This window comes from Amblyomma mixtum, chromosome 7 (genome assembly GCF_055824585.1).
Source record: "Amblyomma mixtum isolate Tamu chromosome 7, ASM5582458v1, whole genome shotgun sequence".
In the NCBI taxonomy this organism is placed as follows: Eukaryota; Metazoa; Arthropoda; class Arachnida; order Ixodida; family Ixodidae; genus Amblyomma; species Amblyomma mixtum.
Window position 1 is genome coordinate 124,099,033 of NC_143018.1, and position 26,069 is coordinate 124,125,101.

General features: G+C 47.7%; 1 protein-coding gene across 1 annotated transcript in view; it reads left to right on the top strand.

The window, feature by feature from the left end:
- Positions 1–21,526, top strand: part of LOC149337389 (uncharacterized) — a 32,922-nt gene extending 11,396 nt beyond the window's left edge. The window contains exons 3-4 of the mRNA XM_089554415.1: positions 6,773–6,989; positions 21,312–21,526. Of these exons, the coding sequence (XP_089410541.1) occupies positions 6,773–6,989; positions 21,312–21,526 (432 nt within the window). The remainder of the gene's footprint in view (positions 1–6,772; positions 6,990–21,311) is intronic.
- The last annotated feature ends 4,543 nt before the right edge of the window (positions 21,527–26,069 follow it).

Sequence of the window (26,069 nt, forward strand, 5' to 3'; positions counted from 1 at the left end):
CCCACAAAACCTCAAACCCGGCCGCCTCCTCCATTGTCTGTCCCAGGAACGCCACCTCACCCTTCTTAATACTCCTGGCTCTCCTACTCGAGCGGGCACTGCCTCACAACGCCCCACGACACCCGACCTCACTTTCTCTCGGGGTTCACTTTCCTTTCACTGGCAGGTGACAGCCGAAACTCTTCTAAGTGACCACTTTCTCATCCATATCACCGCTTCTCTTTCCCACATCCCTCGCTGTCATCCGGTTATTCACACTGACTGGCATGCTTTTCGCACTAATCTCGCCTCCGACTCCTTTCAATCCTACGACGACTGGACGTCGCGCATCTCTGCAGCGCTCACGTCCAGTAGCCGTCGCGTTCGCTCTCGTTACCCAATCCAAGACCCAGATCCTCACCTTCTCCGTTTATGGCGTCGCCGTAAACGTCTTCAACGCTCCTTTCGCTCCCAACCACACAATTCCCAACTTTCCTCCCGGATCACTGCTCTGCGGGCCGAGATCGTCGCCCACTGCGCCTCCCTCGAGCACTCTCGTTGGAGTGCTCTTTGTGATGGCCTTGATTCTTCTTTGCACTCGCGATCCGCATGGTCTCTCTTTAAATCCCTCCTTGGCACTAAGCCTGCCCTTGCTCCCACTCTAGCTAAAGCCCTCACTCAGGGGACTGCCTCCGAAGTTTTTGATCAACTCGCCTCTCTCTACCTCCCGCCCCCTCTGGCACCCTCCTACCCGGTGTACTCGGGTGGACCTAACCCCGATCTGGACCAATGCTTCACTCTCCGGGAGCTCGAATCTGCTCTGGCTGCTAATGCTACACGCTCGGCTCCCGGTGAGGGTGCCATCACTTACACCACACTTCGTAACCTTCCTGACTGCGCCAAAGAATTCCTCCTCCAAACCTACAATGAGGCCTGGCAGAGCGGCTGCTTGCCGAGCTCCTGGACATCCTCCCTTATTTCTATGATTCCAAAGCCGGGCAAACCTCCCTCTCTCTCTAACCTCCGTCCAATCTCCCTGACGTCGTGCGTTGGTAAGACCCTTGAGCGAATGGCTCTGACTCGCCTCTCTGATTTTCTTGAGGCACGGGAGTTCTTCCCCCATTCTCTCATTGGCTTCCGACGCCGCGTCTGTGCACAGGACATGTTTCTGATTCTCCAGCAAACGTTTCTGTCCCCTACACCCACTCAAATTTACGCACTTGTGACCGTCGATGTTCGCAAGGCCTTTGACGGTGTTTGCCACGATCACATCCTTTCTCAACTCGCCTCTTTGGATTGTGGCTCCCGCATGCACTCCTATATCCGCTCATTCCTCTCTAAACGTGTGGCTCGCTTTCGAGTAGATACCCACTTGTCTAACCCACACCACCTCACCCGTGGCACTCCTCAAGGTGCTGTTCTCTCTCCTACCCTTTTCAATCTCGCTATGGCCCCTCTCGCCTCCCAGCTAGCTGAAATTCCCGACCTGCATCATATATTTTACGCCGATGACATCACACTCTGGTGTTCATCTGGCTCTCCCGGTCACGTACAGGACACCCTGCAACGTGGCCTAGATCTCATCGACTCCTTTCTCACCACCGCTGGCCTCTCTCCTGCTCCTGAGAAATCCGAGCTTCTCCTTCTCAACCATTCCTCCTACCAGCGCTCACACAACCACTTCGTCTCTCTCCACCTTTCTGGCTCTCCCATTCCTGTCGTCACACAGTGCAAAGTTCTTGGCTTCCCTTTGCATGCGACTAAGAATGTGCAAGCCCTCCACCGCGCTGTCACCACCTGCCACTCTGTAACTCACCTCCTGCGGCGCGTGGTCACTCGACGCTCAGGTCTCCACGAGGCTCACGCGTGCCGAGTTGCCCATGCGCTGGCCCTCAACAAGGTCTTGTACTTTGCACCCTACGCTCCCTTCACTCAGACTCAACTTAACGCTCTCGAGACTGCCCTTGTGGGCGTCTACAAGGCAGCTCTCAACCTCCCTATCACTACCTCTACCACTAAGCTCTTTGCCACAGGCCTCTTCCATCCTCTTCGTTCTCTTCTCAGTCTCCATCGTGACTCGCAGCTTGCCCGGCTTGCCCTTACCCGTCAGGGTCAGTGGTTATTGACTCAAGCGGGTATCTCGCCCATTCCAATCTCCCCGTTTACCTCTCCTATTCCCACCCCCGCCCCCAATCTTCGTATCCTTCCCCTCCCGACCAACATGTCCCCCGTCCTGCACGCCGGACGTCGTCATGCGGCCGCGCAGCACCATTCCCCTCTCTTTGATACCCAGGGTGTAGCTTACACGGATGCCTCTTTCGTGGCTCCTCGAGGTTCCTGCGGTTACGCCCTGTACCATCCACACCTCCCTGCTCCTGAAACCCACACCAGCGGGCCGTATCTACACCCTCCAGACGCATTGTCCCTCGAGGTTCTCGCCATTACGCATGCCCTCCAGTCATTTGCCCTCCTTCCCTCTCTCCAAGAGTACACAGTCTATTCAGACTCACAAGCCGCTATACACCACATACAGAAACGCACCCTGACGCCTTCTCTCCAACAGGAGGTCGAACGAGCGGTCTCCGCACTGCAGCCTTCCATCGTTTTCCTCCGCTGGGTCCCTGGGCATTCAGGGATTGACGGCAATAAGCTGGCCCATCAGCTCGCCCGCGACACACTTTTCCGGGCACCGTTGATCCCCTGGCCCAAGCCCTCGGAAGACGGTGGGAGACTCACCCTTCGCCGCACCATAAAAGAGGTCTACCTTGAGCTCCGCCTCGACAAACGCCTTTTCCCTCCCCCTCATCCATCACTCACGGTGCCGGAGTCTCGCCTTCTTCGGCACATTCAGATGAATGCAGTTATCACCCCGTCCCGCCTCTTCCTCTATCGCTATCGATCGGACCCTTCCTGTCCCAACTGCCCCTGTATCCATGCGGACCTGGCCCATTGCCTCTTCTATTGCCCGGCTGCTCAGCAGTCGGGTTCCTTCCCCCCACCCTCTCTATCCATCACCACCTGGCTCGACTGGCTTGGCGCTGAAGGGGAAGAAGAACAGCGGCTTCTGGTCGCCCAGGCGGTCGAAATGCTCGGCCTATAAATTTTGGTCGAATAAAAGTCCTTTACTACTACTACTACTACTACTACTATTGTATGTTTCATTTGTACTGCCAGTCGTTTGAGGCTTCTGCTTTTCAGTTGTGTTTTTGTGTTTTAAGAATGACTGTGTGTAGTGTGAAGAGCTTGAAACGTCAAAGTAATGTTGTCCTAGTATGTCAGCCTTTTCATCTATACTTGTTTGTGTACCAGGTGTTGTTAAATGGGGGATTGTGAAGGGTGAGTACCTGCCGCTTAGTTTTCGCACCTGCTCCCACATTTGTTTTGATGTGGTTGAGCTGTTTATAGAAGAGACATAAGCTTGCCATGATGTATTCTCGGCCTTGCGCCGAATACACCGCGCTTCCGCTCTTGCCTTTTTGAAAATCATAAGGTTCTCGTGTGTGGAATATCTGCGAAATACTCCCCATGCTTTATTTTGTTGTTTTTTAGCCTCTTTGCATTCTCTTGTGTACCACAATTTGTGGTTCTGGCGGACCACTCCTGAGGATTTCGGAATTGATAGGTGCGCGGAAGAAAGAATGCATGTTGTGACCATTTCATTTATTTCATCTACGGTATGATTTTCTAAAATTATATCCTCCAAATTGGACATTTTCCTAAACAATTCCCAGTTAGCTAAATGTAGCTTCCAACGCCGTGGTTTCGTGGGAACGACTGTTGGTGACGATGAGAGACTTATTATGACAGGGAGATGATCGCTTCCGTATGGATTGTCTAAAACACTCCAGTTAAAATCGCTAAAAACAGACGGCGAACTAAAAGAGAAATCTAAAACACTCATTTTCCCTGAAGTTGGGGAGCAGTACGTGGGTTTACCCGAGTTAAGTAAACAGATGCTACTGCATAGAATAAAATCCTCAATAAGATGGCCTTTAACGTCAGTTTTTTCGCTTCCCCATAAGCATGAATGCGCATTAAAGTCTCCAACTATCAGGTATGTGTCTGGTAGCTGGTCTACAAGAACCTCTAAATCATGAAGTGTTACCTTAAGGTGTGGATCGATATACAGAGAGCATACTGCAATGGTTTTATATGTAAGCAGAGTGGCTGCGACAGCTTCGAGTCTTGTTTTTAGTTTAAGCTCTCGAGCTGGGACACCGTTTTTCACTATGATGGCTACGCCTCCCGACAGCCTGCTCGCCTGCTCTCGATCGCGGCGGAAAACAGTATAATTCTTAAGAAAGTTATTTTTTTGGGGACCTAAATTTGTCTCTTGTAGACATAAGGCAACAGGAGCGTGCGCTCCTAGTATGTCTTTTATGTCACTGTAGTTGTTTAGAAGTCCTCTACAGTTCCATTGTATTATGAAGGCCATCTTAATTTTGTGTTTCTAAAGAGTGAAAAGGTAGATCAAGTTGTCGATGGCCCCGTGACTCGGGGCCTGTCTTTTTTTGACCGATCCAGGGAGCTCCGCCGACCGTCCGACGTGGACGGCACGGGGCTGTCCTGGGTCGTGTCGATAGCCTCTGCGGAGGCGCTGGACGACCGTGCAGGAGGCATGTTGATTTTTGAGTTTGACCTCGACCTATGGGAAGAGGTCTTGAGGCCCGCGGACCCGGGGGTCTGCGTTGCCTCCTTTGGGGTTTGCGGAGTAGCGCTAGCTACTCCACACAGGGGCGCGGGTGGCCCCGCCACAGGCTCACTGCGTGTGGCCTGGACAGGTGCCGTAGCCTGGTGTGGTGCGCCGCGCCCACGCACCACATCGGCGAAGTTTGTTTTTGCAGTGAAGGAGAATTTGTTTCTCTGAGCGTATTGCCTTCTTGCTTCTTTGAAAGAAATGTTTTGTGTAGTCTTGAGAGTAATTATTTCTTTTTCTTTTTTCTTTTTTCCAAGAAGGACAAGCTCTGGACTAGGCAGCATGGTCTCCTTCACAGTTTGCACACCGTGGGTTAGCAACACATTCTTCCGATTGGTGGTCCTTCGAAGAGCATTTTGCGCTTGTTTTGCGGTCGCCACAACTCTGTGAGCCGTGGCCAAATCTCTGGCAGTTGAAACATCTGCGTGGGTTGGGAATATACGGTCTTCCATTTATTTTCAGATATCCGACTTCTATGCTTTCAGGCAGTATACTGGTGTTGAAAGTGAGGATGAGGTGTTTCGTGTCAATTTCTTTGTTGTCCTTCCTGATCTTTATTCGCTGAACATTTATGACATCTTGATCGGTAAGGCCCTGAAGCATTTCTTTTTCAGAGAGGTGGACAAAGGCGATTTGAGATATGACACCTCGGACAGTGTTCAGAGATCGATGTGAAGTAACGAAGACAGGAATCTCCCCTATGGTCACGAGGTTTGGGAGTTTAGAGTGCTGGACGGTGTCATGCAATTCGAGCAGTAAGTCACCACTGGCCATTTTTGATACCTTGTACCCAAGGCCCAAGGTATCTGTCAAGCTCTTTGCTACAAGGAACGGGGATATCAGTCTTGCTTGTTTTTATTCTGCATTGCTATGTACAACATGGAATTTCGGGAAAGTTATCTTTGTTTTCTGGAAAAGGTCTCCTGCATCGGTCCGCCCTCTTTTCAGAGAGCGATCAGGTTTTGAAAGGGGGGGGGAGCCATAAAAAATTCAGGTTTTTCAGTCATGGTGCCAGCCACCCATCATGGAGCCCAACGAGGGGACGGGACAGGAACTTGCAAGCAAGTCCTGCCACGCCAGCTGTACGCCTCAACTATAACCAAATATGACGCAACTCAGGGTAGTTGGCCACACAAGGTTAACCCTAGCCGCCAGGAAAAAGAGGAAAAACTAAGAAGTGAACAGAAGACAGGAGAGTTGTAAGAAAGAGATAAGAAAGTGAAAGATGGAGGGGAGAATAGGAAAAGGCGACTGCCGATTTCCCCCGGTCGGGTCAGGCCTGAGGTGCCGTCTAGAGGAAGCTGGGGCCAAAGTGGTATGTTGCCTCCGCCGAGGAGCCTTAAGGGTCCAAACGCTCGGCATTGGCTCAACCACCAGGATCCCCTTTTCCCCGGACACGGCGATGCCACGCACGGCTAAGCGCGGGTGCTCGGGTCCGTGGTGGCGCACTGCTCACCATCATCCCCCTGCGGGGATGTCCCTGCGGATGCTCAGGTACCCCTGGTGTCGCAACTCACCATCGTCTGCATGAATCAGACGCCCCTGCGGGGTAGTTTTCAGAAAAGCGCAAGTTTAAAATATCACATTTAGGTTACGTTCTTTTCGCTGTCACCGGCCAACAATGAAGGTAACTGCTAATGGCCAAGAAAAAATGGCATGCCGGGAACACCTGTTGTTGCTTCAGTTAAGGGGGAGCATAAACACTGAGAGTGACGTATTTCTAGGGGATGGCACGAAAGCCTTTATGCCAGGCTTCAGCAATATATTTCAGTTTGTACTGTCCAAAGTTTACGGTATACTTGAGGAAATCGTGTCCAAAAGTTTTTGAATAAACAACAGACCTGTGAGTTTTTGTCTCGTATAACACGCAGGCAGTGTGTGAAATGAAAAAAAAAATGTTTTGTTTTGCAAGACAAAAGGTATTGGCTGCTATGGCAGTGCTAAAGCCGCTAACTTTTAAGCAGTATTCATGTTGACGGGTCCATGTACAAACCTGAGTTTAAAAAAATTTTTATTTTTGAGAATTATTTATTTAATAAACGTTTGTAGCCTTCTAATGTGCACAATTCTTATGTGCATCACCTTTTCTTTGTTCAGGTGCGGCGAAAAGGCGACTGCGACGTCTATGGACACGATCGTCCCGAACTTCGCTCTGTTTTAACGACCTGCGACTTAAGCCACCACGGCTTGGTCGCTAGGTACGACGTCGAGGTGATCGCCAATGGCCGGTCCACACGCACGGTAGCTGAAGTACTCGTCGAAAAGGGTGACATATTCTACTCATTCTTTGTCTATCCTGGTAACCCTGGAGAAGGTACATTATCCATGCATACATGTCCTATGCTATAGTATGAATATTTGCTTGCATTTCACCGGTATATCGAGTATGAATACTCGTTACGAAGACTGGGCTCTAGCACAGACTTCTCTTTTTTTATCCGGTTTTGTTTTCTTTTCCACATTTACAGCGCCTCTTCGAAGTCTAATGCGATTTTAAATTTTACCAAGCCAGCCACGATATAAATATTGCTATAAAATATGACGAAAAGGGCGTGTATATTTTGCGTGTACATGCATGTTTCTACAAATACACAATACGCGAAAGCAGCAGTGGTCTGTTCGAAAGGTTAATATCAATACTTTCAGGCTGATATCCTTGTTAAAATATGTTCATATTTATTGATGATTCAAGAGTAGTCAACGGTCTCCAAAATACGGACCGCAACGCGAGTTGGACGTCGTCTTCCGGTGGAGCTTGACTCATGAGGTTGAGCTGCTTCAGGCAGCCTTAGCCAGCACGAGCGAGCAGCCCGGTGTAGCTAAGAGCATACAAAAGAATGTTATACGCTGAGCTTCAAGATCATTTCAAGCTCTCACTTACTGTCGCCGCGAGCTAAACCGCAATTTTTAATTACCAGGTTTGCAGAATAGGAACAGTTTCCGATACTGCCTTCGTGAGCTGAAGGACGAGCAAACATCATCATTATCAGCCTCCCTACGACCCCTCCGATACAAAGATCTTCTTATAGCTCCACGATTAACTTTGTCCTCTGGCATCTGCGGCTCCATTACTACAGCAAACTTGCTAAGCTCGTTCCCTCATCCGACACTCTGCCGCCTATTCCTAAATGTCCCCTTCTCTTTGAGTCCGCTCCATTACCCCAAAGAACCAACGGATAACAATTTTTCTTTCCATCGCATCGCATGCCCATTTTGTCTTCTTGATATCGACTAGGATGTCATTTGCTAGCCTTTCTTCTCTGTCCCATTCTGCTCTCTTCCTGCCTCTAAGTGTTACATCTACTGTTCCGCTTAAAATATCTCGCTGGCCTTTCAATTTAATTACAATCCTTTTTTGTTAGCCTGCAAGTTTCTGCCGCACAGGTAAGAACTTCCAGGATACAACTATTACGCACTTTCGATTAGAGGAATTCTGAGAAACTGCTCTTCTAAAATTCAGTTCAATTCAATTTTATTTCCCTTATCACAATGAGGGAGCAGCCACAAAATTCTAGCGTCCTCGGTGGCTTGACGCGATGGCTGCCCCTGTAGGTGATGGCAGCAGCTGTACATACATCGACGTGCAGCTCGAAGAATCATGTGCATAAAATTCATATAAGTTGCCTTATACACATTGGTTAACAGAAATTAAATGAAGATTTAGCACTCGTATATAGAGAGATATAAGCAGACAAATTGGAATCATCACATATAAAATATTTGAGAAAGGAACTCTTCATTATGTTTAGCACAAGGAAAAAAATCATCATGAAGCCAAAAGGAAACATGCACTTCTAACATAATTATATTCAAACAAAATATTTATGACGCCTTTCTTCGACATAATGGTAATATCGATTTTCTTCAATTCAAAATTATTTAGTATTGATGGAAGTGTATATGTCAAGGACTGTAGAGAGCAGTTGTTACGAGGTATAGGAACGTGCCAGTGCTCGTTACGAAAGTGCTCGCGCCGGATGACACCGGCGCCGACGGCAACTTCTAGCGACATGCAAGACGCGGGAGGTAAACACCGTGATTTAGGTCTCTTCTTCCTATGTAAAAATGACTTCTGCATCTCCGTTCAGAGTCGCCACCCTAAACTTCAGAGGTCTGGCAGGTAAAACAAAACGAAGCCAGCTGTACCGACTTATAACGGAGCAAGATATTGATGTACTGGCTGTTAAGGTGACTAAAGTTGACGGTGAAGAAGAGACCGGTAGCATGGTGCCACGCTTCGCGTCTAGTTATTTTGCCGTCGATAGCTATGTTTTCGGCACATCGGCTTGTTGTGTTGTTTCTGTTAAGAAGTTGCCGGGGCTAGAGGTACACGGTCATGATTCGTGCATGTCGGGTCAATACGTGTCAATCAATTTTTCGCTGAGCAACACTGACTGGCGCATTGTTTGCTTGTACGCGCCTAATGCTGTTGATGGCACAGCCACGTGTTTTGGAAATGTCGAAAAACGGCTTCGCACGGACAGACAGCTCATTGGTATTGGAGATTACAACTGTGTCCTTAGCGCGAGCGATAAGACAAGCGTACACGGTTTTCGAGATAAAAACACTGAAGTGTTGTGGCGAATGATCGAGAACTGCAACCTAGAGGATGTGGCGGAGTGTCTCGAAGGAGCGCGTGCTGCAAAGTACACACGATTCGAGGGCTCAAGTCTTCTTAAGGAAGGTAATAGCAGCGCAAAAAAAAAATGGGGCACAAAAGAGACACAACCACAACAGGCGCGTTAGTCCTGTTGTGGTTGTGTCTCTCTTGTGTCCCTGTATTTTTGCGCTGCTATTACCTTCCTTAAGATGAACCACCGACTACCCCATACAAAAATTTTGCTCAAGTCATGCACGGCTAGATCGCATTTATGCATCTGTGGCAACCGTGCCTAAATGCAATAGTTGTGGAATAGTGCCGGTATCATTTTCTAACCATTGTTTGGTTCAATGCAGCATAGAGATCATTAGGAAGGGGGATAGTTTTTCGTGGGAAATGTGGAAGTTAAATGACACGCTACTTCAGGACAAATTTTATAACCGAACTGTAAAGGAAGTATCAAAAATAGAACCAAGTAGAAACATGAGGATATGACAGCAGTGGGAGCTCAATAAAGCAACTTCAAAATTGAAAGCAATAGAAAGAACTACCTGTATAAATCATGAGGCGAAACAACAGGAAACGGAGCCAAAGGCACAGCTTGAGAAGATGCTAAAACAGGAATGCCGAGCGCCTGGTAAATTGATAGAAGACATGAGAACAACCAAACAAAAGCTAGAGCTAATTGAAGAAAAACGTTATCGGGGAGCGCTGGTGAGGGCAAGGGCAGAAGACAAAGCTGCAGGGGAAGCGCCAACGAAACGAGCACTTGGGTTAGAAAAAGATCGTGCCGAAAGAAACCACATTAACAAAATAGAATGGAAAGGTGTTTTAACAACGGACATCGATCACATCAAAGCAGCCTTCTTCGAGCATTATGGCGCGCTCTTCGCATCGCATCCGGTTGATGCTAGCACATTTAAGGAGGTGTTTCTAGCCCACATACCGCGTCTTGACGGCGAATAAAAGACAGATTAGAGCTGGTAATAACGCAAGGGGAAGTGGAGCAAGCAATAGACAGTTTAAAACCCGGCAAATCGCCTGTACCGGACGGGTTCAGTGCGGCTTTCCATAAAAAATTCAAACATGTTATTTCCCCGGTCATGAAAGTGATCTTTAATGAAGCCTTTGAAGTAAAAGTACTGCTTCCGTCTTATGGGTCGTCCCATACAGTTGCGGTTCCCAAAACAGAAGGCATAGGTAGATTACGACTGGTTACAGCATACCGACCGATAGCGCTCACAAACGTCGAGTACAAAACTTTCATAGAGATTTTGGCGCGAAGGCTGCAGACTGTCATTCATTACTTAGTTGGCCCCATCAGACCTGCGGGATTAAATGTCGGCCATTTTTACCAATATTCACGTAGCGCGCAGTGTCTAAGAATGCTGTGATGGCACGGATGCTATTCTGCAAATTGATCTTGAAAAGGGATGTGACCGCGTCGCCCATGAACTTTTGTTTGCTGTATTAGGCCACGTTTATGTAGGTTCTGTTATCCGTGAGGGTGTGGCCCTGGCATACCTGAACTGCATGACGAGATTGATTGTTAACAAGAGTTTGGGGGCCACCATTCGCGTGCAGCGTTCGGAACCCCAGGGCTGTCCCCTTAGCCCCCTTTTATTTTGTATTTACGACGAGAGCCTTTGTTAGAAAATACTGAAAAACGGGAATATCAATGGATTCAGTTTGCAAGCAGCCGAAGTAAAGCTCTTGGCGTGCGCAGATGACATTGCTGTGTTTGCCGTTGACGAGGGAGACATAAGCGAGGCTGTTAAATGTGTGCGTGAATTCAGCCAAGCCACCGGCAGCGGGGTTAATAGGTCGAAGTGCCTCGGGCTTTGGCATGGAAGGTGGCCATCCACGCCTGAACGGTTCGCCAGTCTGCCATGGACGACGACACCAGATAAGTACTTGGGCGTTAAGCATGATTCTTACCGAGACAGTGAACAGTATTGGAAAGGACAGGTCAAAGAGATACGGGAGAGAGCGGATAAGTGGAAAGGAACAACCTTGTCGAGTTTTGCCAGAACCACTGTTCGCAACTTGTTCTTTATCAGCAGGCTCTAGTACAGAATGACGGTGTTGCACTGTTCAAGGGTAAACATTCAAAAGCTCCACAGGAATTTCGCAGTCTTCGTTTGGTCGTTTGAATGGGAGCGCTGCAGCCGGACCAACCTATTCAGACGGGTACAGGACGGTGGGTTGGGACTGGGCCTTTTGTTTTAGCTGCAGCTGGTCAATCGTTTTTATTGCGAAAACAATACTACTTGCACTTTCACGCCTTTGCCGTGCCGCGGCGGTGACCACCATCGTGCCGCGGCGGTGACCACCATTGACCTTCATTTGACCTTGATTGCGTTAGATTGGATTAGATTAGATTGGACTGGACTGGATTGGATTGGATTAGACTAGATTAGATTAGATTAAAATAGATTAGATTAGATTAGATTACATTGGAATTATTTTTGCCCAGGAATCTCATAGTTTTATTTGCAGAAAGCGGAAACATCAGACCACGTTTTTTACACTGTTGGGAAGCGGTTTATTATTGCGATGTACTGCAACGAACCGTAAAGAAATAATTACCGCTACACCCGTATGGCATCCGGTACTTATCTGTAGAAAATAAGGATGGGGTACCATTTGACTTAATAATGCTGATGGGCCTCCACTGTATTCGGCGCTCCAGAATGGCAGGCTACCATAGTGACAAAGACGCAAGGCCTGCCCGAACTTACTTTCGGGAAAGCATGGACTGGTTTCTGGCCATCTAGAAAGCCGCTGCGGAGCCTCCGCGGCGGCTCTCGAGAATAGAGCCGCTGAGCAATTTGCGTGAATTTTAATCTCACGAAGCCAGATTCATGCTGGCTCACCACGACAGTGCCGTGTGTATGTACAGTCTTTGCAAAAGTAACTCGGCACAGGCGGTTCGTTTCTCAGCCGCGTAGCGAAGCACTCATGGCAGCCCTTAAGCCCTGATTCTCTGTAAAGTATGATGAGCCCTTGCCCTCACGTTCTGACACCTCTCGGTCTTTAGGGGTGCCTTGACGGCTCCGTTATACGGTTGAGAAGCAAAAATCTATTGCTCGGTTACTTTTGGCAAAGGGGGTACATAGCGTTTAGTGTGTTTTGTTGATTGTTTGTTTTGTTGAATGCAATGTGTCAAAGCCAGGGAATTAAGAAAAAAATGGCTGAGGCTTAGCTTAGGTTAAGCCTAGTCAGATGCGAAGCATATTGTCGCCGAGTTGCATATCGAGCACGCCGCTTGGCTAGACGTTCTTCACGCTCTTCATCAGTCTCTGTAGCACGCCGCAACTTTTGCTTCTCATTCCAACGAGCAGCCCTGTCTCCAGGAGGCATCTCTATCCCGTGTACGCCTAGCAGAGGCAATCGCACCCCCTTGTATACCGCCAATCCAGCATCACGTGTTCACTACAGCGCACCTAGCGGCAGAAGCAGGAAACACATTGGTCGCGACGCCTCGCGCGACGGCGCGAGCTGGGGCCTTGTTGCTCATCTGCTGTGACGTCACGCACCACGTGGTCATCCTTGGTCACGACGCCTCGCGCGAAGGCGCGAGTTGGGCCCCCGTTTTTCATCTGCTGTGACGTCACGCATCACGTGGTATGACATGGAGGTCACGAAAGGTCAATGGTAACGACACCACCGCGTTCGAGGAGCTGGGTTGGGCTATTTTAGTATGCTTCGCATAAAAAAAGCTGGCATGGCAGAGTGGTTAGCGTGATCGTCAGGGAGGCCCTGGTTCGATTTCCCAACTCGACCAATTTCCTACTCGGTGTTTTTTTTATGTGGTCTGACTAGAAATTAGGCTAGTTACAGCTGGGTTGTTTAAGAGTCACTTGACGTTCGTACACAAGGTGCGCAGCAGCGTTTCGCATTTCGCGCCAATGATGCTAACGCCGGCTACGAAGGCCAGAAGTGGAAAACTAAAGCGGCGCCTCTGTCGTAGACAGAGCAAAATGCTCTCGCCACTGCCGATGGATGGATGGATGGATGGGTGGATACGAGCGCCCCCTTTGAAACGGGGTTGGTGGCAATTGCCTCCAATCCTCCAATCGCTTTTTGCTAACTTCCACTGCAGATTTATTTACATGACCATTGTTATCTTTAAACCCTAGGGCCTCAGGAAAAGTGGCTGCGCCTGCATCGACATCCCGATAGATACCACCACATTTGATTATGAGGTGTTCAATTGTTTCCACGGATCTACCACACACTGCACATGTGTCATCTTCTTCGTTAAATTTCTTTTTGTAGCTGCGCGTTCTAAGACACCCTGACCTAGCTTCAAAAAGTAGGGCACCGCCTCTTGAGTTATCATAAAAAAATTCTTTCCTGATCTGCCTTTTCCAGTGTCGATATAGTTCTACACTATGTTTCTTTTCCATTGAATTCATCCAATTTTTAACTTCCGCGTTTTTAACCTGTCGTTTAATGCTCTTTCTTTCTTCGTCCTCATGACCTGCATACTTACTGGTTAGTTTTCTAGTTCTTTTCCGCCACTGTGAGTCAACGCTCTTTGTGTATAAATATTTAAATACCTTAGCTTACTTAAATGCCGCGCGGCGACGGCGCTGCCATCTGGCGGAGAGCAGCTGAAGCAACGGCGTACCACCTGCTCGGCGCAGCGGCTGTTCAAGGTTGTCCGTCCCTACCGTCCAGGGCTAAGCGACGAGGCGAATCCTACAGTAGTATTGCTAACGCAATAATGAGATTTGAATGGATCGTGTGCAACGCCTCGTACGTCGTAATAAAAAAAAGTTTTTTGATCAACGTAGTCTAGCAGAGAGTAACAAATCCTTTCGATAGTTGGATAGATATATGTAAATTCCTAAAGGTAAGAAATTCTGTGAAAAACTGTCGAGAATTCATTCTTTTTGAATTAATAGCGCGGATTCAGTTGAACAATTTCCCCGGAAACTGTGCCGGAAACTATTTACTAATGAATATTTCGACAAAAAATTGGTCAGTCTATTGTGTATAAGTTTTTCAAGCGGCTTAGAAAAGACTAGGAGGATAGAAATGGGCCTGTAGTTTTTTAACAAATTTTGTCGCCACCTTTATATATTAGTGTCACTTCAGCGACTTTCATCCTTTCTGGAAATATTCCCATTGATAAAGCCAAGTTAAAAATATACATTTCAAAGGTGATGCTGTAAGGTCAGCGACATACTTTATTAGTTTGACCTTTAGGTTTTCTGCGTCGCAAGCTTTACTATTGTTCAAGTTCAAAAGGGCGGTCTCTATTTTGTGTTCGTGAACAGGAGATAAAAAGAGAGAGCTTGCTTTCGTCAATACTCGCGGCTCATTCGAACGATTGGTTTCCTGCACAGCTGGTAATTGATTTATATTGTTACGGCATACGACCTACGCTGACCAAGAGCGCGCTGCGCTATAGGAATAAAGAGGCGTGGGGCGAGGGGAGAGCGCGGTGCTAGCGCGAGACAGAGACCGAAAGAGAATTGCCGCGGCCGGTTGTGTCTGGGTCTCCTACGTTTCTCTGCGCGGGCCCGCCGTCCCGTAACAATATAAAAGTGACTGAAGGGGTTTGCCAGCCGAGCTCCGGAAAACGTTTCGCCCTCGTTTTCACCCGCCGCGGTGGTGGTAAGGCGCTCGTCTACCGAGCCGGAGTACCCGGGTTCGAACCCGATCGCGGCGGCCGCGTTTCGGTGGAGGCGAAACGCAGGAGGCGCCCGTGTACTGTGCGATGTCAGTGCCCGTTAAAGATCCCCAGGTAGTCGAAATTATTGCGGAGACCTCCACTGCGGCACCTCTTTAGCTCTTCCTTCTTTCACTCCTACCTTCCTCCCTTCCCTTACAGCGCGGTTCAGGTGTCTGCCGATATACGTGAGACAGATACTGCGCCATTTCATTTCCTCAAATACCAATTTACCAATTTACCTCATGAGAAATTGTATGCATTTCGCTTTTTTCTCGTCCGTGACTAACTACAGAGTTAAGGTTTTTCCATATTATATTCGATCGCTTTATATTACGACAAAATAGATCATGGCAATATGCTGTTCTTGCCTTCCTCAGTATTTATTTATTTATTAGTACCTCAAAGGCCCACTAGAGGCATTACATGAGGGGTGGGCATACATATCATTGAAAAAATTCAGTGATGAATGATTTGAAGTATTCCAGGCCAGGATGGATGAAAGCTTCAGCGGGGAGTTCGTTCCAATCTCTTGCGGTCTGGGCGAAGAATGATTTCAGGTGCGCAGAAGTGGATGCTCGAGGTGTATGAATAGCTTTTGGATGACTGATGCGAAGTGAAAGGCGGTGTGCAGGGGTGATAACGGAATGACTCAAATGCGAATGATAAAACCCGTGGAAAAGGCAGGGTTTGGCTATTTTTCGACGGGATTCAAGGCTGGGGAGGTTAGCTTTTATTTTCAATGCTTTTACGCTCGTATGATATGAATAATGAGAATATACGAATTTTATCTCGCGCCTTTGGATGGACTCAAGGGTTTGGCTATGTTAATTTGTTGGGGGTCCCAAATTGAGCATGAATATTGAAATTTAGGACGGTCAAGAGTTGAATAGGCGGAAAGTTTTAGGTAAGCAGGTGCCAAACGCAAGTTACGCTCTAGATAACCAAGAACACGGTTAGCTTCGTTGATTATGTTAATTATGTGGGTGGTGCAAGATAAATCTTGTGTCAGGCTAATACCTAAATATTTATATTGTAGTGTAGAAGTCGCGCTCTCTCACTGTGATGAACTGTGGTAGTGAAAGACGACGACGATCCTTAGTTGTGAAGCTCGCTCGCAGCCCGAACGTTTGGCTGAACCTTTGCTGAACGTTGCAGAGCGACCTAGGTTCTGCTGAGTCACAACTCCCATCCTACATTTGGTGGAGGCTGCTGTAACGTCCCCCTCTCTTCCTCACCCCGGAGCTCCGTAGCCGCACCTTACCTTTGCCGCCCGTTATACCTGAAGCCACCAGCCAGACAGCCCCCATCCCGTCGCCTACCATCCTCTGTTCTGGCGGGCTCCGGCAGCGAGATCCCCGCGTCTTCAGCGGTGCCGACGACCACGATGTTGACGACTGGTTGGCGACTTACGAGCGCGTCAGCGCCCACAACAAGTGGGCCGATGCCACCAAGCTTGGTAACGTGCTATTCTATCTCAGCGACGTTGCCAACTTGTGGTTCCGCAACCACGAGGCCGACTTACCTACCTGGTCGTCCTTTAAGACCAGCTTCTCGTAGGTATTCGGCCGCCCAGCTGTGCGCAAACTGCGCGCCGAACAATGCCTCCGCGCTCGCGCTCAGCACGCCACTGAAACCTTCACCAGTTACATAGAAGATGTTCTAGGTCTGTGCCAACGCATCAATCCATCCATGCCGGAGGCCGAGAAAATTAGTAACATCTTGAAGGGCATCTCAGATGACGCGTTTGAAATGTTGCTCGCCTGGAATTCCCATTCGTGACATATGCCTACAACACTGCCACACAGAGCACAACTGGCTTCTCTCCGTTCTTTCTTCTTTACGGCCGCGAGCCTTCCTGTACCATGGATACCGGGCTTCCGTATCGTCCTGCTGTTTCCGAGTCTCTTACCCTTTCTCAAGCAGCGACCTACGCTGAAGAATGCCGCCAGCTTGCCCGCTCTTTTACAACGCAAGATCAGAATCGCCAGCAGTACCTTCGCGCCCCTACCAGTCCGCTTCTGTCCTATACCCCCAGACTCGCTCGTGTGGCTTTGGGTTCCCTCAACCAGTCCCGGTCTCTCCACTAAACTCATCTCAAAGTACCATGGCCTGTACCGTGTCGTCTGCCAGTCCTCTCCAGTCAACTACATTACTGAACCGCGTTCGCCGCCTCCAGATGCGCGCCGTCGTGGCCGTGAAACAGTGCACGTTTACCGTCTCAAGCCGTGCTACGACCCGCCTACCGTGTGTGTGCCCTAAGTCGGCAGGACGCCTCCTTTTTCGCCGGGAGGTAATTGTGGTGTAGCAGCCGCGCTCTCTCACTGTGATGAACTGTGGTAGTGAAAGACGACGACTATCCTTAGGTGTGAAGCTCCCATCCCCCATCCCTACAATATGAAGATTCGTGTGCTATCATGGAACCGCGAAGGGTGTAATTAGTATAGTAGTAGTATAAGTATAGTATAGTGACGTGTTTGTTTCGCATACCTTTAAATTGTGAAAAACATCTTGGTCTTTAGTTTCAATGAACGTTTGATACAGGCGATTTTTTAGGGTAATCTTTTCTAATATTTCCTTGCTCGTCCTGGGGCTTACGACTTCATCACGTCCTCTGCGCAGTTTTGGTAGGAGTGCTATAATTTGGTAAATGACGTCTACGAACTTTTCATTTGCTTCATCGGGGTTGCACGCATGATAAACTTGGTCCCATGAAAGTTTTGAATAGTCTCCCTAAACACGTTTTTCTTTTCTGTTTTGAGTTATTCCGCTAACAAGCATATAGACCGGTAAGTGGTCACTTATATCAATGGCTATGGTGTCGGCCTTAATAAGCGATAGTTGGCGGTTTGTTGCCAAAACATCTAGAAGTTTGACAGATGCTTCTGTTATCCTTGCAACACTAGTGCATATCATATCGAAACAGTTTAAACTAACAAGTGAATAAAGCTGATATTCTTTTTCACCGGTTCCGAGCAGACTGACATTGAAATCACCCCGTGCAACAAATTTCATATTTTCGATCACGAAATTAAACATGTGTTCAAGAAATGCACACAGGGTATTTAAACAGCCGTTTGGTGGTCTATACAATCCCACAAACATGTGCATACCATGGCGGATCGCTATGGTTTCATAATTATCCGTGACAGCAGTAAACTGGCGTTCAATATAACACTCGTATGTCCTGCGCACAAAAACAGACACGCCTCCACCACGTTTGCTCGCATGTGTAACAAAAACATGAGAAAAAGATGGCCTCATGAACATTTCTGAATTTCGGTCATACCAAGTTTCTGTAAGCATAAGCACTGAAAAATCGAAGTTTAGGGTATGCACAATGAGATTCAACTCATCCGCTTTTGACCTAGCAGACCGACAATTCAAATGTAGAAAGGAAAGTTGTGTTTTTTGCACATCAGAGATCTGGGCAAAAGCTTCCAGTATCACAACCATTTCGCGTTCTCAGAGCTTCTTTCATGGCATCAACTAGGCTTCAAGTTCGATCAGCTGGCCGAACGATTTTATAACGATGGCAGTATCTCCAGCACCTTTCCGAAGAAGGATTTTGTCATTTGAATGCCACACAAAGCGGTAGCAGTTTGCCTTCGCCTAGTCTTTCACACATCAATAAAAGTCATGGTTGTACTTCGTCATGTTCTCGAGAATGAACGCCTGGCTGTTTCTTTCCTTCAGTTTCTTTCGCTTGGCCAGCCACATGTCTGTATCTGCCCGGCGGAGATAGCGAACAATTATTCCAGCTACCTTATCTTGTCTTGCTGGAAGTCGGTGTATAGCTGATATATCATTCTGCATGAGGACCGGCACGTCTAAAACTGGGGCAAGTTCATTTACCTGCTGTAGGTCTTCTCCAGACGTATCTGGAATTCCATGAAATTCAAGATTAAGGCATCTGCTGCGCTATTGAATGTGGTGCGAATCCTCCTGCAGTTGCTCTTGTTTTTCAGTACCTTCCTCCTTGTCGATCTTATCTACCCTCTTCGTGTGAGATTTTATGTCTTTTTCTTGTTCGTCCAACCGTTTCATGACTTCGTCAGATTCTTGGAGCATGTGCTTCACTGACTGTTCTGTCATTCACGGTAACCTTTAATTAAAGGCAGAAGCTGCTCTAGCTTTTCATTTATCATGACAAGGCTTCCAGCTATGGTCGCATCCATCCCTTGACTGCCTTCTCCAGTGTGTGTGCAGGATTGCGAGTCCTCGCGACAGCTCGCGCATGTCCTATTTTTCAGACCGCCTTCTTTTTAGTTCTCACAGCTCTTTCACTACCATCGCAACGAGTCCCTGCGTGGTAACTGTTGGTGCATACGTTGCAACTAATGGTAATATCTCCCTGCGTGCACGGCTTTTTGCATGCAAAACACACAGAAGGCATCACAGGTCATAGTGGGTAAATGCTGGGCAGCAGCGGCAGCAAGTGAAAGTGCTAGGAACGATATGAACCAACCTGCGAAAAGTAATCTGCGGTGATCTGTCGTGCTCTCTATGCTGCCGCTGCTGCCAGTGCAAGGATCGACGGCTGCACTGGCTTGTATAGCAGGCGCATGGTCCAGTTAGTTGTCCTGGCAAGGTGTCGAGCGCTGGCGGCTCCGCTGCTTCCCAAGTTGATGGCTCCGATGAACCAGCGACGATTGGTGGTGCTCCGGCAGACCAGGTCTCGCTTATCCAACAACCTGCGAAAAGTAATCTGCAGTATCCGTCGTGCTCTCTATATGCTGCCGCTACTGTATAAAGACAGTACACGCCAAATGCATTCTGTCCCCTTTTTATGGTCCTAGCTATTGCACCCGTTAAATAACAATCATCTGCGATGACTACTTGTCGTCAGCACATGTTTCCTTACCACATCCAATGAATCGCTCCCTACTGTAAACATCTATTCCTATCCCATGCTGTTGGACAATACCCAAGAGGTATTATGTACCCATTGAGACCCACCGCTCTTCTTGTTTCGTTTAATTCCTCGAACATGCTCTGCAACCTGTTCCTTGTGGGGATTTAGCAGCAAAAATCAAAATTGCTATAGTATTCTCCATTACCTTCGCGTCATCACTCGGCAGCCCCTAAAGACCATTTACAGTACCTTCACGCAGCGAGAGCAGAACAGCTGCATCAGTGACAGAGCCCTACTCAGATCGAATACATTTCTGCAGTAGAGTTGGCTAGGACATCAATGGAGTAGCGTTCAGCAATTTGGGCATGGAACGTAGATTCAGCAATAGCAATACGACACTTCCCATGGCCAAAATCGATGAAATGCTCTCATAGTTTCTATATCAGCCTAACAATTATGCGAAGTTAATTGAAAAAGTAAAAAGTGCACTATTAAAATGATTTCAGCTGCACGCATAGGAGAATATCGCGGTACAGCTGCTGATGCAAGGGCAACATCCATGTTTTCAGCAATACAGTAGCGAAGCCAAATAACAATCCTCGTTTTCCCGGCTTTCCAGCCTTGCAAGATGTGCTCAAGAAACAGGCCTCAACCGGGGCACCAGAGTTTCCTACACACCACACGCACACACGCAGACACGCACGTACAAACAAACACACACAGGAAAATTATTGCAAGATATATCCGCAGTAAATAGCGTGTGCCCGCAGAAGCGCTAGCGCTTGTGGGCGGGTACGTCAGTCGCAACAATGCGCGGTCGACACAAAGCACTGAAAGCACACAGTTCACAAAGCCGATACAGTGCATATAGTTCAGCCATCACACTACCGATTGATAATAAAATAAAGGAAAGGAAGTCTACAGTCAATAAACGGAATACAAAGTTCAATAACAGGATACAAATTACAAGGCAACTCAGTGTTTTCTTTCACTGTAACTTTCAATCCACGCTTTCAGTCCAGATTTCACACCCCTCAGAGGACAACAACCAAACACCTTTGCAAGTAGTTTGTTTAATTAGTAGGGTATATGGAACTGCCATGTCCTTTTGCCATAGCAGGTGTAAACCCTAGGAACTTTATAACGTGCTATGTGCCTAAGCTACTCCGGTTTTTCATCTCTCTGTTTAGACTGTTCTGAACAGTAATTTCGAACAACTACCTCTTGCACGCACAAGTCATGCAGAGGAACAACGTCTGCTTCAATCTTTCTTGAGATCATGTATGGCGAGAACAATGCCTTCAGCGCTAAGAAGATGTGTGCTAAGAGTAATACTCCTTCCCCAGAAAATGAACAACGGCCTTGCCGTTTTTGGTGTTTTTTTTTGGCGTGCCCATCTTCAGACTCTGTTACAAGTTATCTACGCAGCGAGTAAAGCGAAATAAAACGTGCGTACACTTTTTTCTCTGACTCGTGCCTCCACATGTCTTCAACGCAGATACGAAGCTGGACGCCATATTACTGTTCGACGTGACAGCAAAGCTGAAGCCTCTCCGCCCGTCCATAGATCTCGCCAGCGACGTTATCAAGCAGTTTGAGGAAAACGTTGTCTCCCAAACAGTGATAGAAATCGCTCGCGCCCTCAATGCAACCTACAAGGGAGCATTAGCTGACAAGACATCCGCAATCAAACCAGCTGACATCACTGGCTAAGCCATGAGGCGATTATAAAACTGACTATATTTTACAATAACTGCTAATCAGAGACACAGTTCAATAAAAATTACCAGCTACTTCTGCGCCATTGCTTGTGCTTTCAAATCTCTGGGAACTCAAAACTACATGAGAGTTTGGCCTATCAAGACGCAAACACTGGCCGAAGTCATAAAAGAAGAAAAGAAACATAAAAGTATTCACGTTTCGGCACCAATACGGGTTCCTTCTTCACAACAGGATGAAAATGAGAAGGGCTGCTGCATTAGTAAGAAAAGCGTTCGGTTTCGTGCGGATGTATATCACTGGTAGATTGTACCGTGTCATTTTAATCGCTTGGCTTGTCATTTGTATGTGAAGGGATCCCTTGTGCAGGTGAGAAGATAGACTTCTTTTTCGAGTATGCCCGCGGCATCCCAATCAATCAAGCGGCCCGTGTTTTTCTGGTGTTCAGCGGGAGTGCTAGAAGTCACTTCTTCGTTCCTGACGCCATGGTGGTGTTCTTTAAAACGTCTCTTGAAGCCCCCTGTTTCGCCTATGTACTTTGCACCGCATTCTTTTCAGGGGATTTTGTAAACGACCCTAGGGTAGCTTGTCTTTTCAAGCGTGAGCTTTACCCGTACTAAATGGTTTCTCATTTCGCTGGATGGGACATCGGCAACTATATATGAGAGTTTACACTAACCGTATCGAGTTTTCATGAGCTACAGAAGAACGTTCGAACAGTGCGTTCAACCAGTCTAAAAGGGTGTGGCGAATTTGGTGGCCGCCTTGTAACGACTGCCGAAAATCGCCTCAACGTTTCGTGACCATCAGCACGAAACAAGCATTTCTGGAGCATATAACATCAAAAGCCTTAATGTAAGTGAAGCCAGTATTCACATAAAACTATGTCATGGACATAGTGAAAAGATGGTTTTCTGTAATATATCTCTTGCACTGTGGCCAATAGCTCACATCAGTGGCCTAGTGTGTCTGCTGTCCTTTGTGCACTTGGAGGAAACATTTCCTGAGAGCAGCTCTGTATCGTTTAGATATGGCGCTAGCCCTTGGTTATTGATTAATATTTTGAGGACATGTGGAGTGCACTGAATCCCACAGTAGAAACAGACTGCAATGGCAACAACTATACACTAGCAATTTTTTGCCACACAAGCTCCTGAAAATGGATTTATTTTCTCACTGCACCGAGGCGCAGCAATACATTGACGGCTGCGTCATGCACGTCAGCCAGGGATGTGCAGACCTCCGATTTCAGTTCCTACCCGCCTACTCAGGCATCCAACCAATTAAGAACCTGGAAGCTATACGCCAACATGTGAACCGCTTCCACGCTTGCCTGAAATCTGCTGGCGTCGCTCTCTCAAAGACACTTTTGAAGGAGGCCTCAGTATACAGGGCGTTCCACCTTGGACTGGACACAGTTTTTAACGCGATAGCGTTAGGGGCCCCGTGTCGCAGAGAAGCCGGCGTCGTCGTCGTCGTCGGTGGCGTTGGCTGTGAGCGAAAGATCCCAGTAGTATTATTAAATAAAATTATTACGGGTCATAGCTTTGATTATTTTACAAGGTTTTCAGTGATCTATTGTATTGACTACCAGGGGATGCAGGCTTTCGACGGTACGGAAATGCAGCTGTTAAAAAAAAGCTTTTTGAGTTACCAGAGCGCTTTCTCTGCCATGCATTACCAGCGGTGTAGTACATCAGAACACAGGCGTGCTAACAGCAGGACGGTTAACTAATATTTAATACTTAACTTTTTCACTATTACTGTTAGGCTTCCTATTTTTCGAGAAGCGTGTAACCCACCGTAATTTATATCCATATTACTTTTTAGAATTGAGAAAACGTGGTTACTTTCACTTTAGTGGCCCAATAAATTGTGACCATTTCAACGAGTGACGTGCACTGGAGAGGTTTCTTTGCCTGCAAGCTTCTCGAAAGCGCATACATTTTCGCGCGATGTATCCAAAATTTGTTGGCACACAGCGGCGAGGGCATATCTCGGCGCCATGAGGGTTGGCTCAATCACTCTCAAATTCACGGCCACTCGCACTTACACTGATGTCCACTCACATTTACAACCACTCACTAACATTCCCATTCATGTCCACTCGCACTCACAAGCACTCACTCACACTCGCACCCATGTCGCTCCACTCTCAACCACTCACTCAAACTCAACTCACGACCGCTCACACCTGCAACCACTCACTCACATTCACACTAATGTCCACTCGCACTGACAACCACTCATTCACACTTATGACCATTCACACTCATGATCACTCGCATTCATAACCACTCACTCACACTTATTACCACTGACACTCACACTCACAACCACTCACTTTCACTGACAAGCACTCACTCACGCTCACAACCATTCACCAAACCATTCATGGTGAGCCGCCCGGGGCTCATTCAGTCTCTTTGGACAATTTTCTGTTTGGATGCTCGAATAAAGTGTTCGCTTATCACGAATCTTTCTGGAACCAATGTTACACATGTGTGTTTCCGCACTTCCTGCTGAGGCGATAAGTGCCTGTTCAGCGTCAGCAGCTAACATGATTAGACACGTTTTTGAAAAGTGTTCAAGAAACAATAAGTTTTTCCTTGACAATTACGGGTCTATGAGTATGCATGGACACCTTAGAGCCAAGCGACGACTATGAATACTTCTAGCTGCGTGTGAAATCGAGAATATTTTTGAAACCTCGAGTGTTCCTCACGCAAAGGAAAATGGCTAGAATGGGCACAAAATACAGGCTTTTCCAGCGGGAAAAGGATCCGAATAGGAGTGAACGTTATCAGGCACTTTACAACAGCCTCATCAGCTTACTTTGGGGCAAAGTTAAGAGCAGGGCTGGCTTCGTCTAGCCAGAGTGGGTACGTATGACTGACTTATGGACATTGCAGTACGTTGTCTGTGAAGCACATATTCTCTGTATGACGGAGGACTGAGTATTCAGCGCGGTGTCCTCGCTTGAGGACTGTGCGGGCGGAGACCTGCATAGGCATAGTGAGTGCGCTAAACTACACCTAGATATTCTCCTGTAGTCTGATGCGTATTTGGTCGAGGAAACGTTGTTCGCGGAAGAATAGGTGTACAGCTAACTTCTGAGCCATTTTGCTGTCCATGCCCTTCTGAAAGGAAGGTTGCTGAGGAAAAACCCTACATCGAAGTTTTTAAAAGAAATCCATTCGTTTCAAGGGATTCCTTATGCTGTCCAGATATCAGTGGGGCATATTTCCTGAAATAGGAGCAAGCAAAAAGAAAAAAAATTTCTTACAATATTGAAAATGTGAAGAGAAAACATAATCTCATTCACACGCCCAGTTCACTCGCCAGTGCCGAAAATTGGGCCCCACAAATCAGAAACACGCCTCGCACACATGCAACGAAAGATTGTATGCATTCGTTCACTTGGCAGGGCAGCCTGCGTTACACGTACATGATGCAGACGGGAGCCTTTTAACGACCTTAAAACAAACGGTTTTTTTGTACTCTGGGGAAGACCGTGGGGGAGCTTAATCCTCAGCCCATTCCTGTTCTATGAGCAGTTCAGTGTCCAAATGCCGAAGCCCTATGACCTAATTATGAAAAGTTCTCCTGTGCACCCCTGCGCCTATCCCTTTCCACCCCCGCCCCCCACCCTCCGGTTCTCTTTTCCTCATATTTTTGGCTATGGTGATCGTCGGGTGGTTTTTTTTTTGCTAGCTTTTTCGCTGCCAGTATCGGCAGTTTGAATAGCAGCACTCAACTGCAGGATACTTTTGGGCGGAAAAAAAAATTTCGCCCCTAGCTTGATCCTTCTTAGCTTTCAGTCGCTTGTACTGCTTTTCTTTTGTAGTCTTTTCTCAACCGAAAAAATGACAATACTGACAGACATTATATTTTAGATCCGTTTCCCAAGTACAGAAGAATCAAGTTTGAACTTTACGTTCAGCCAATCGAAAAGGGTGCGGCCAATTTGGTGGCCACCTTTTAACCACTGCCGAAAATCGCAACAAAGTTTCGTGATTATCAGCACGAAAGAAGCACTTTTGGAGCATATTATAATATCTGTAGCGAACCACACGGCCGCGCCTGATACCGCCTAGGCCGAACGCTGCCGGAACGCTGGCGAGTTCGAAGCGTCAATGAAAGACGAAGTGCCGCCGCGCTGCACGAGATCGCTTGGGTTGGACTGGCCGTCTCCTGCGCTGCCCGCCGTTCTGCGCGCCGTTTTGTGTCGCCCGCCGTGAACACCACGCCCTGTACCATTTGTGCAGAAAGCCGCCTTGACTTGGTGGAGGTGCAGATTTACTGCCTTCTTGGCGCTTCAAGGCCGTCCGCTTACGAATTTCACCATACCTGAAGATTCTGAACAGCCGCCAATCTTTATGCCACACACTCCTGCCCCACAGCCGCCGACATTCGTCTACGCTAGAGGTTTTCGCCAGCGCGATCCCGCTGTCTTCAGCGGTACCGGAGACCACGACGTCGAGGACTGGTTAGCCTCGTACGATCGGGTCAGTACCCACAACAAATGGGACGATCC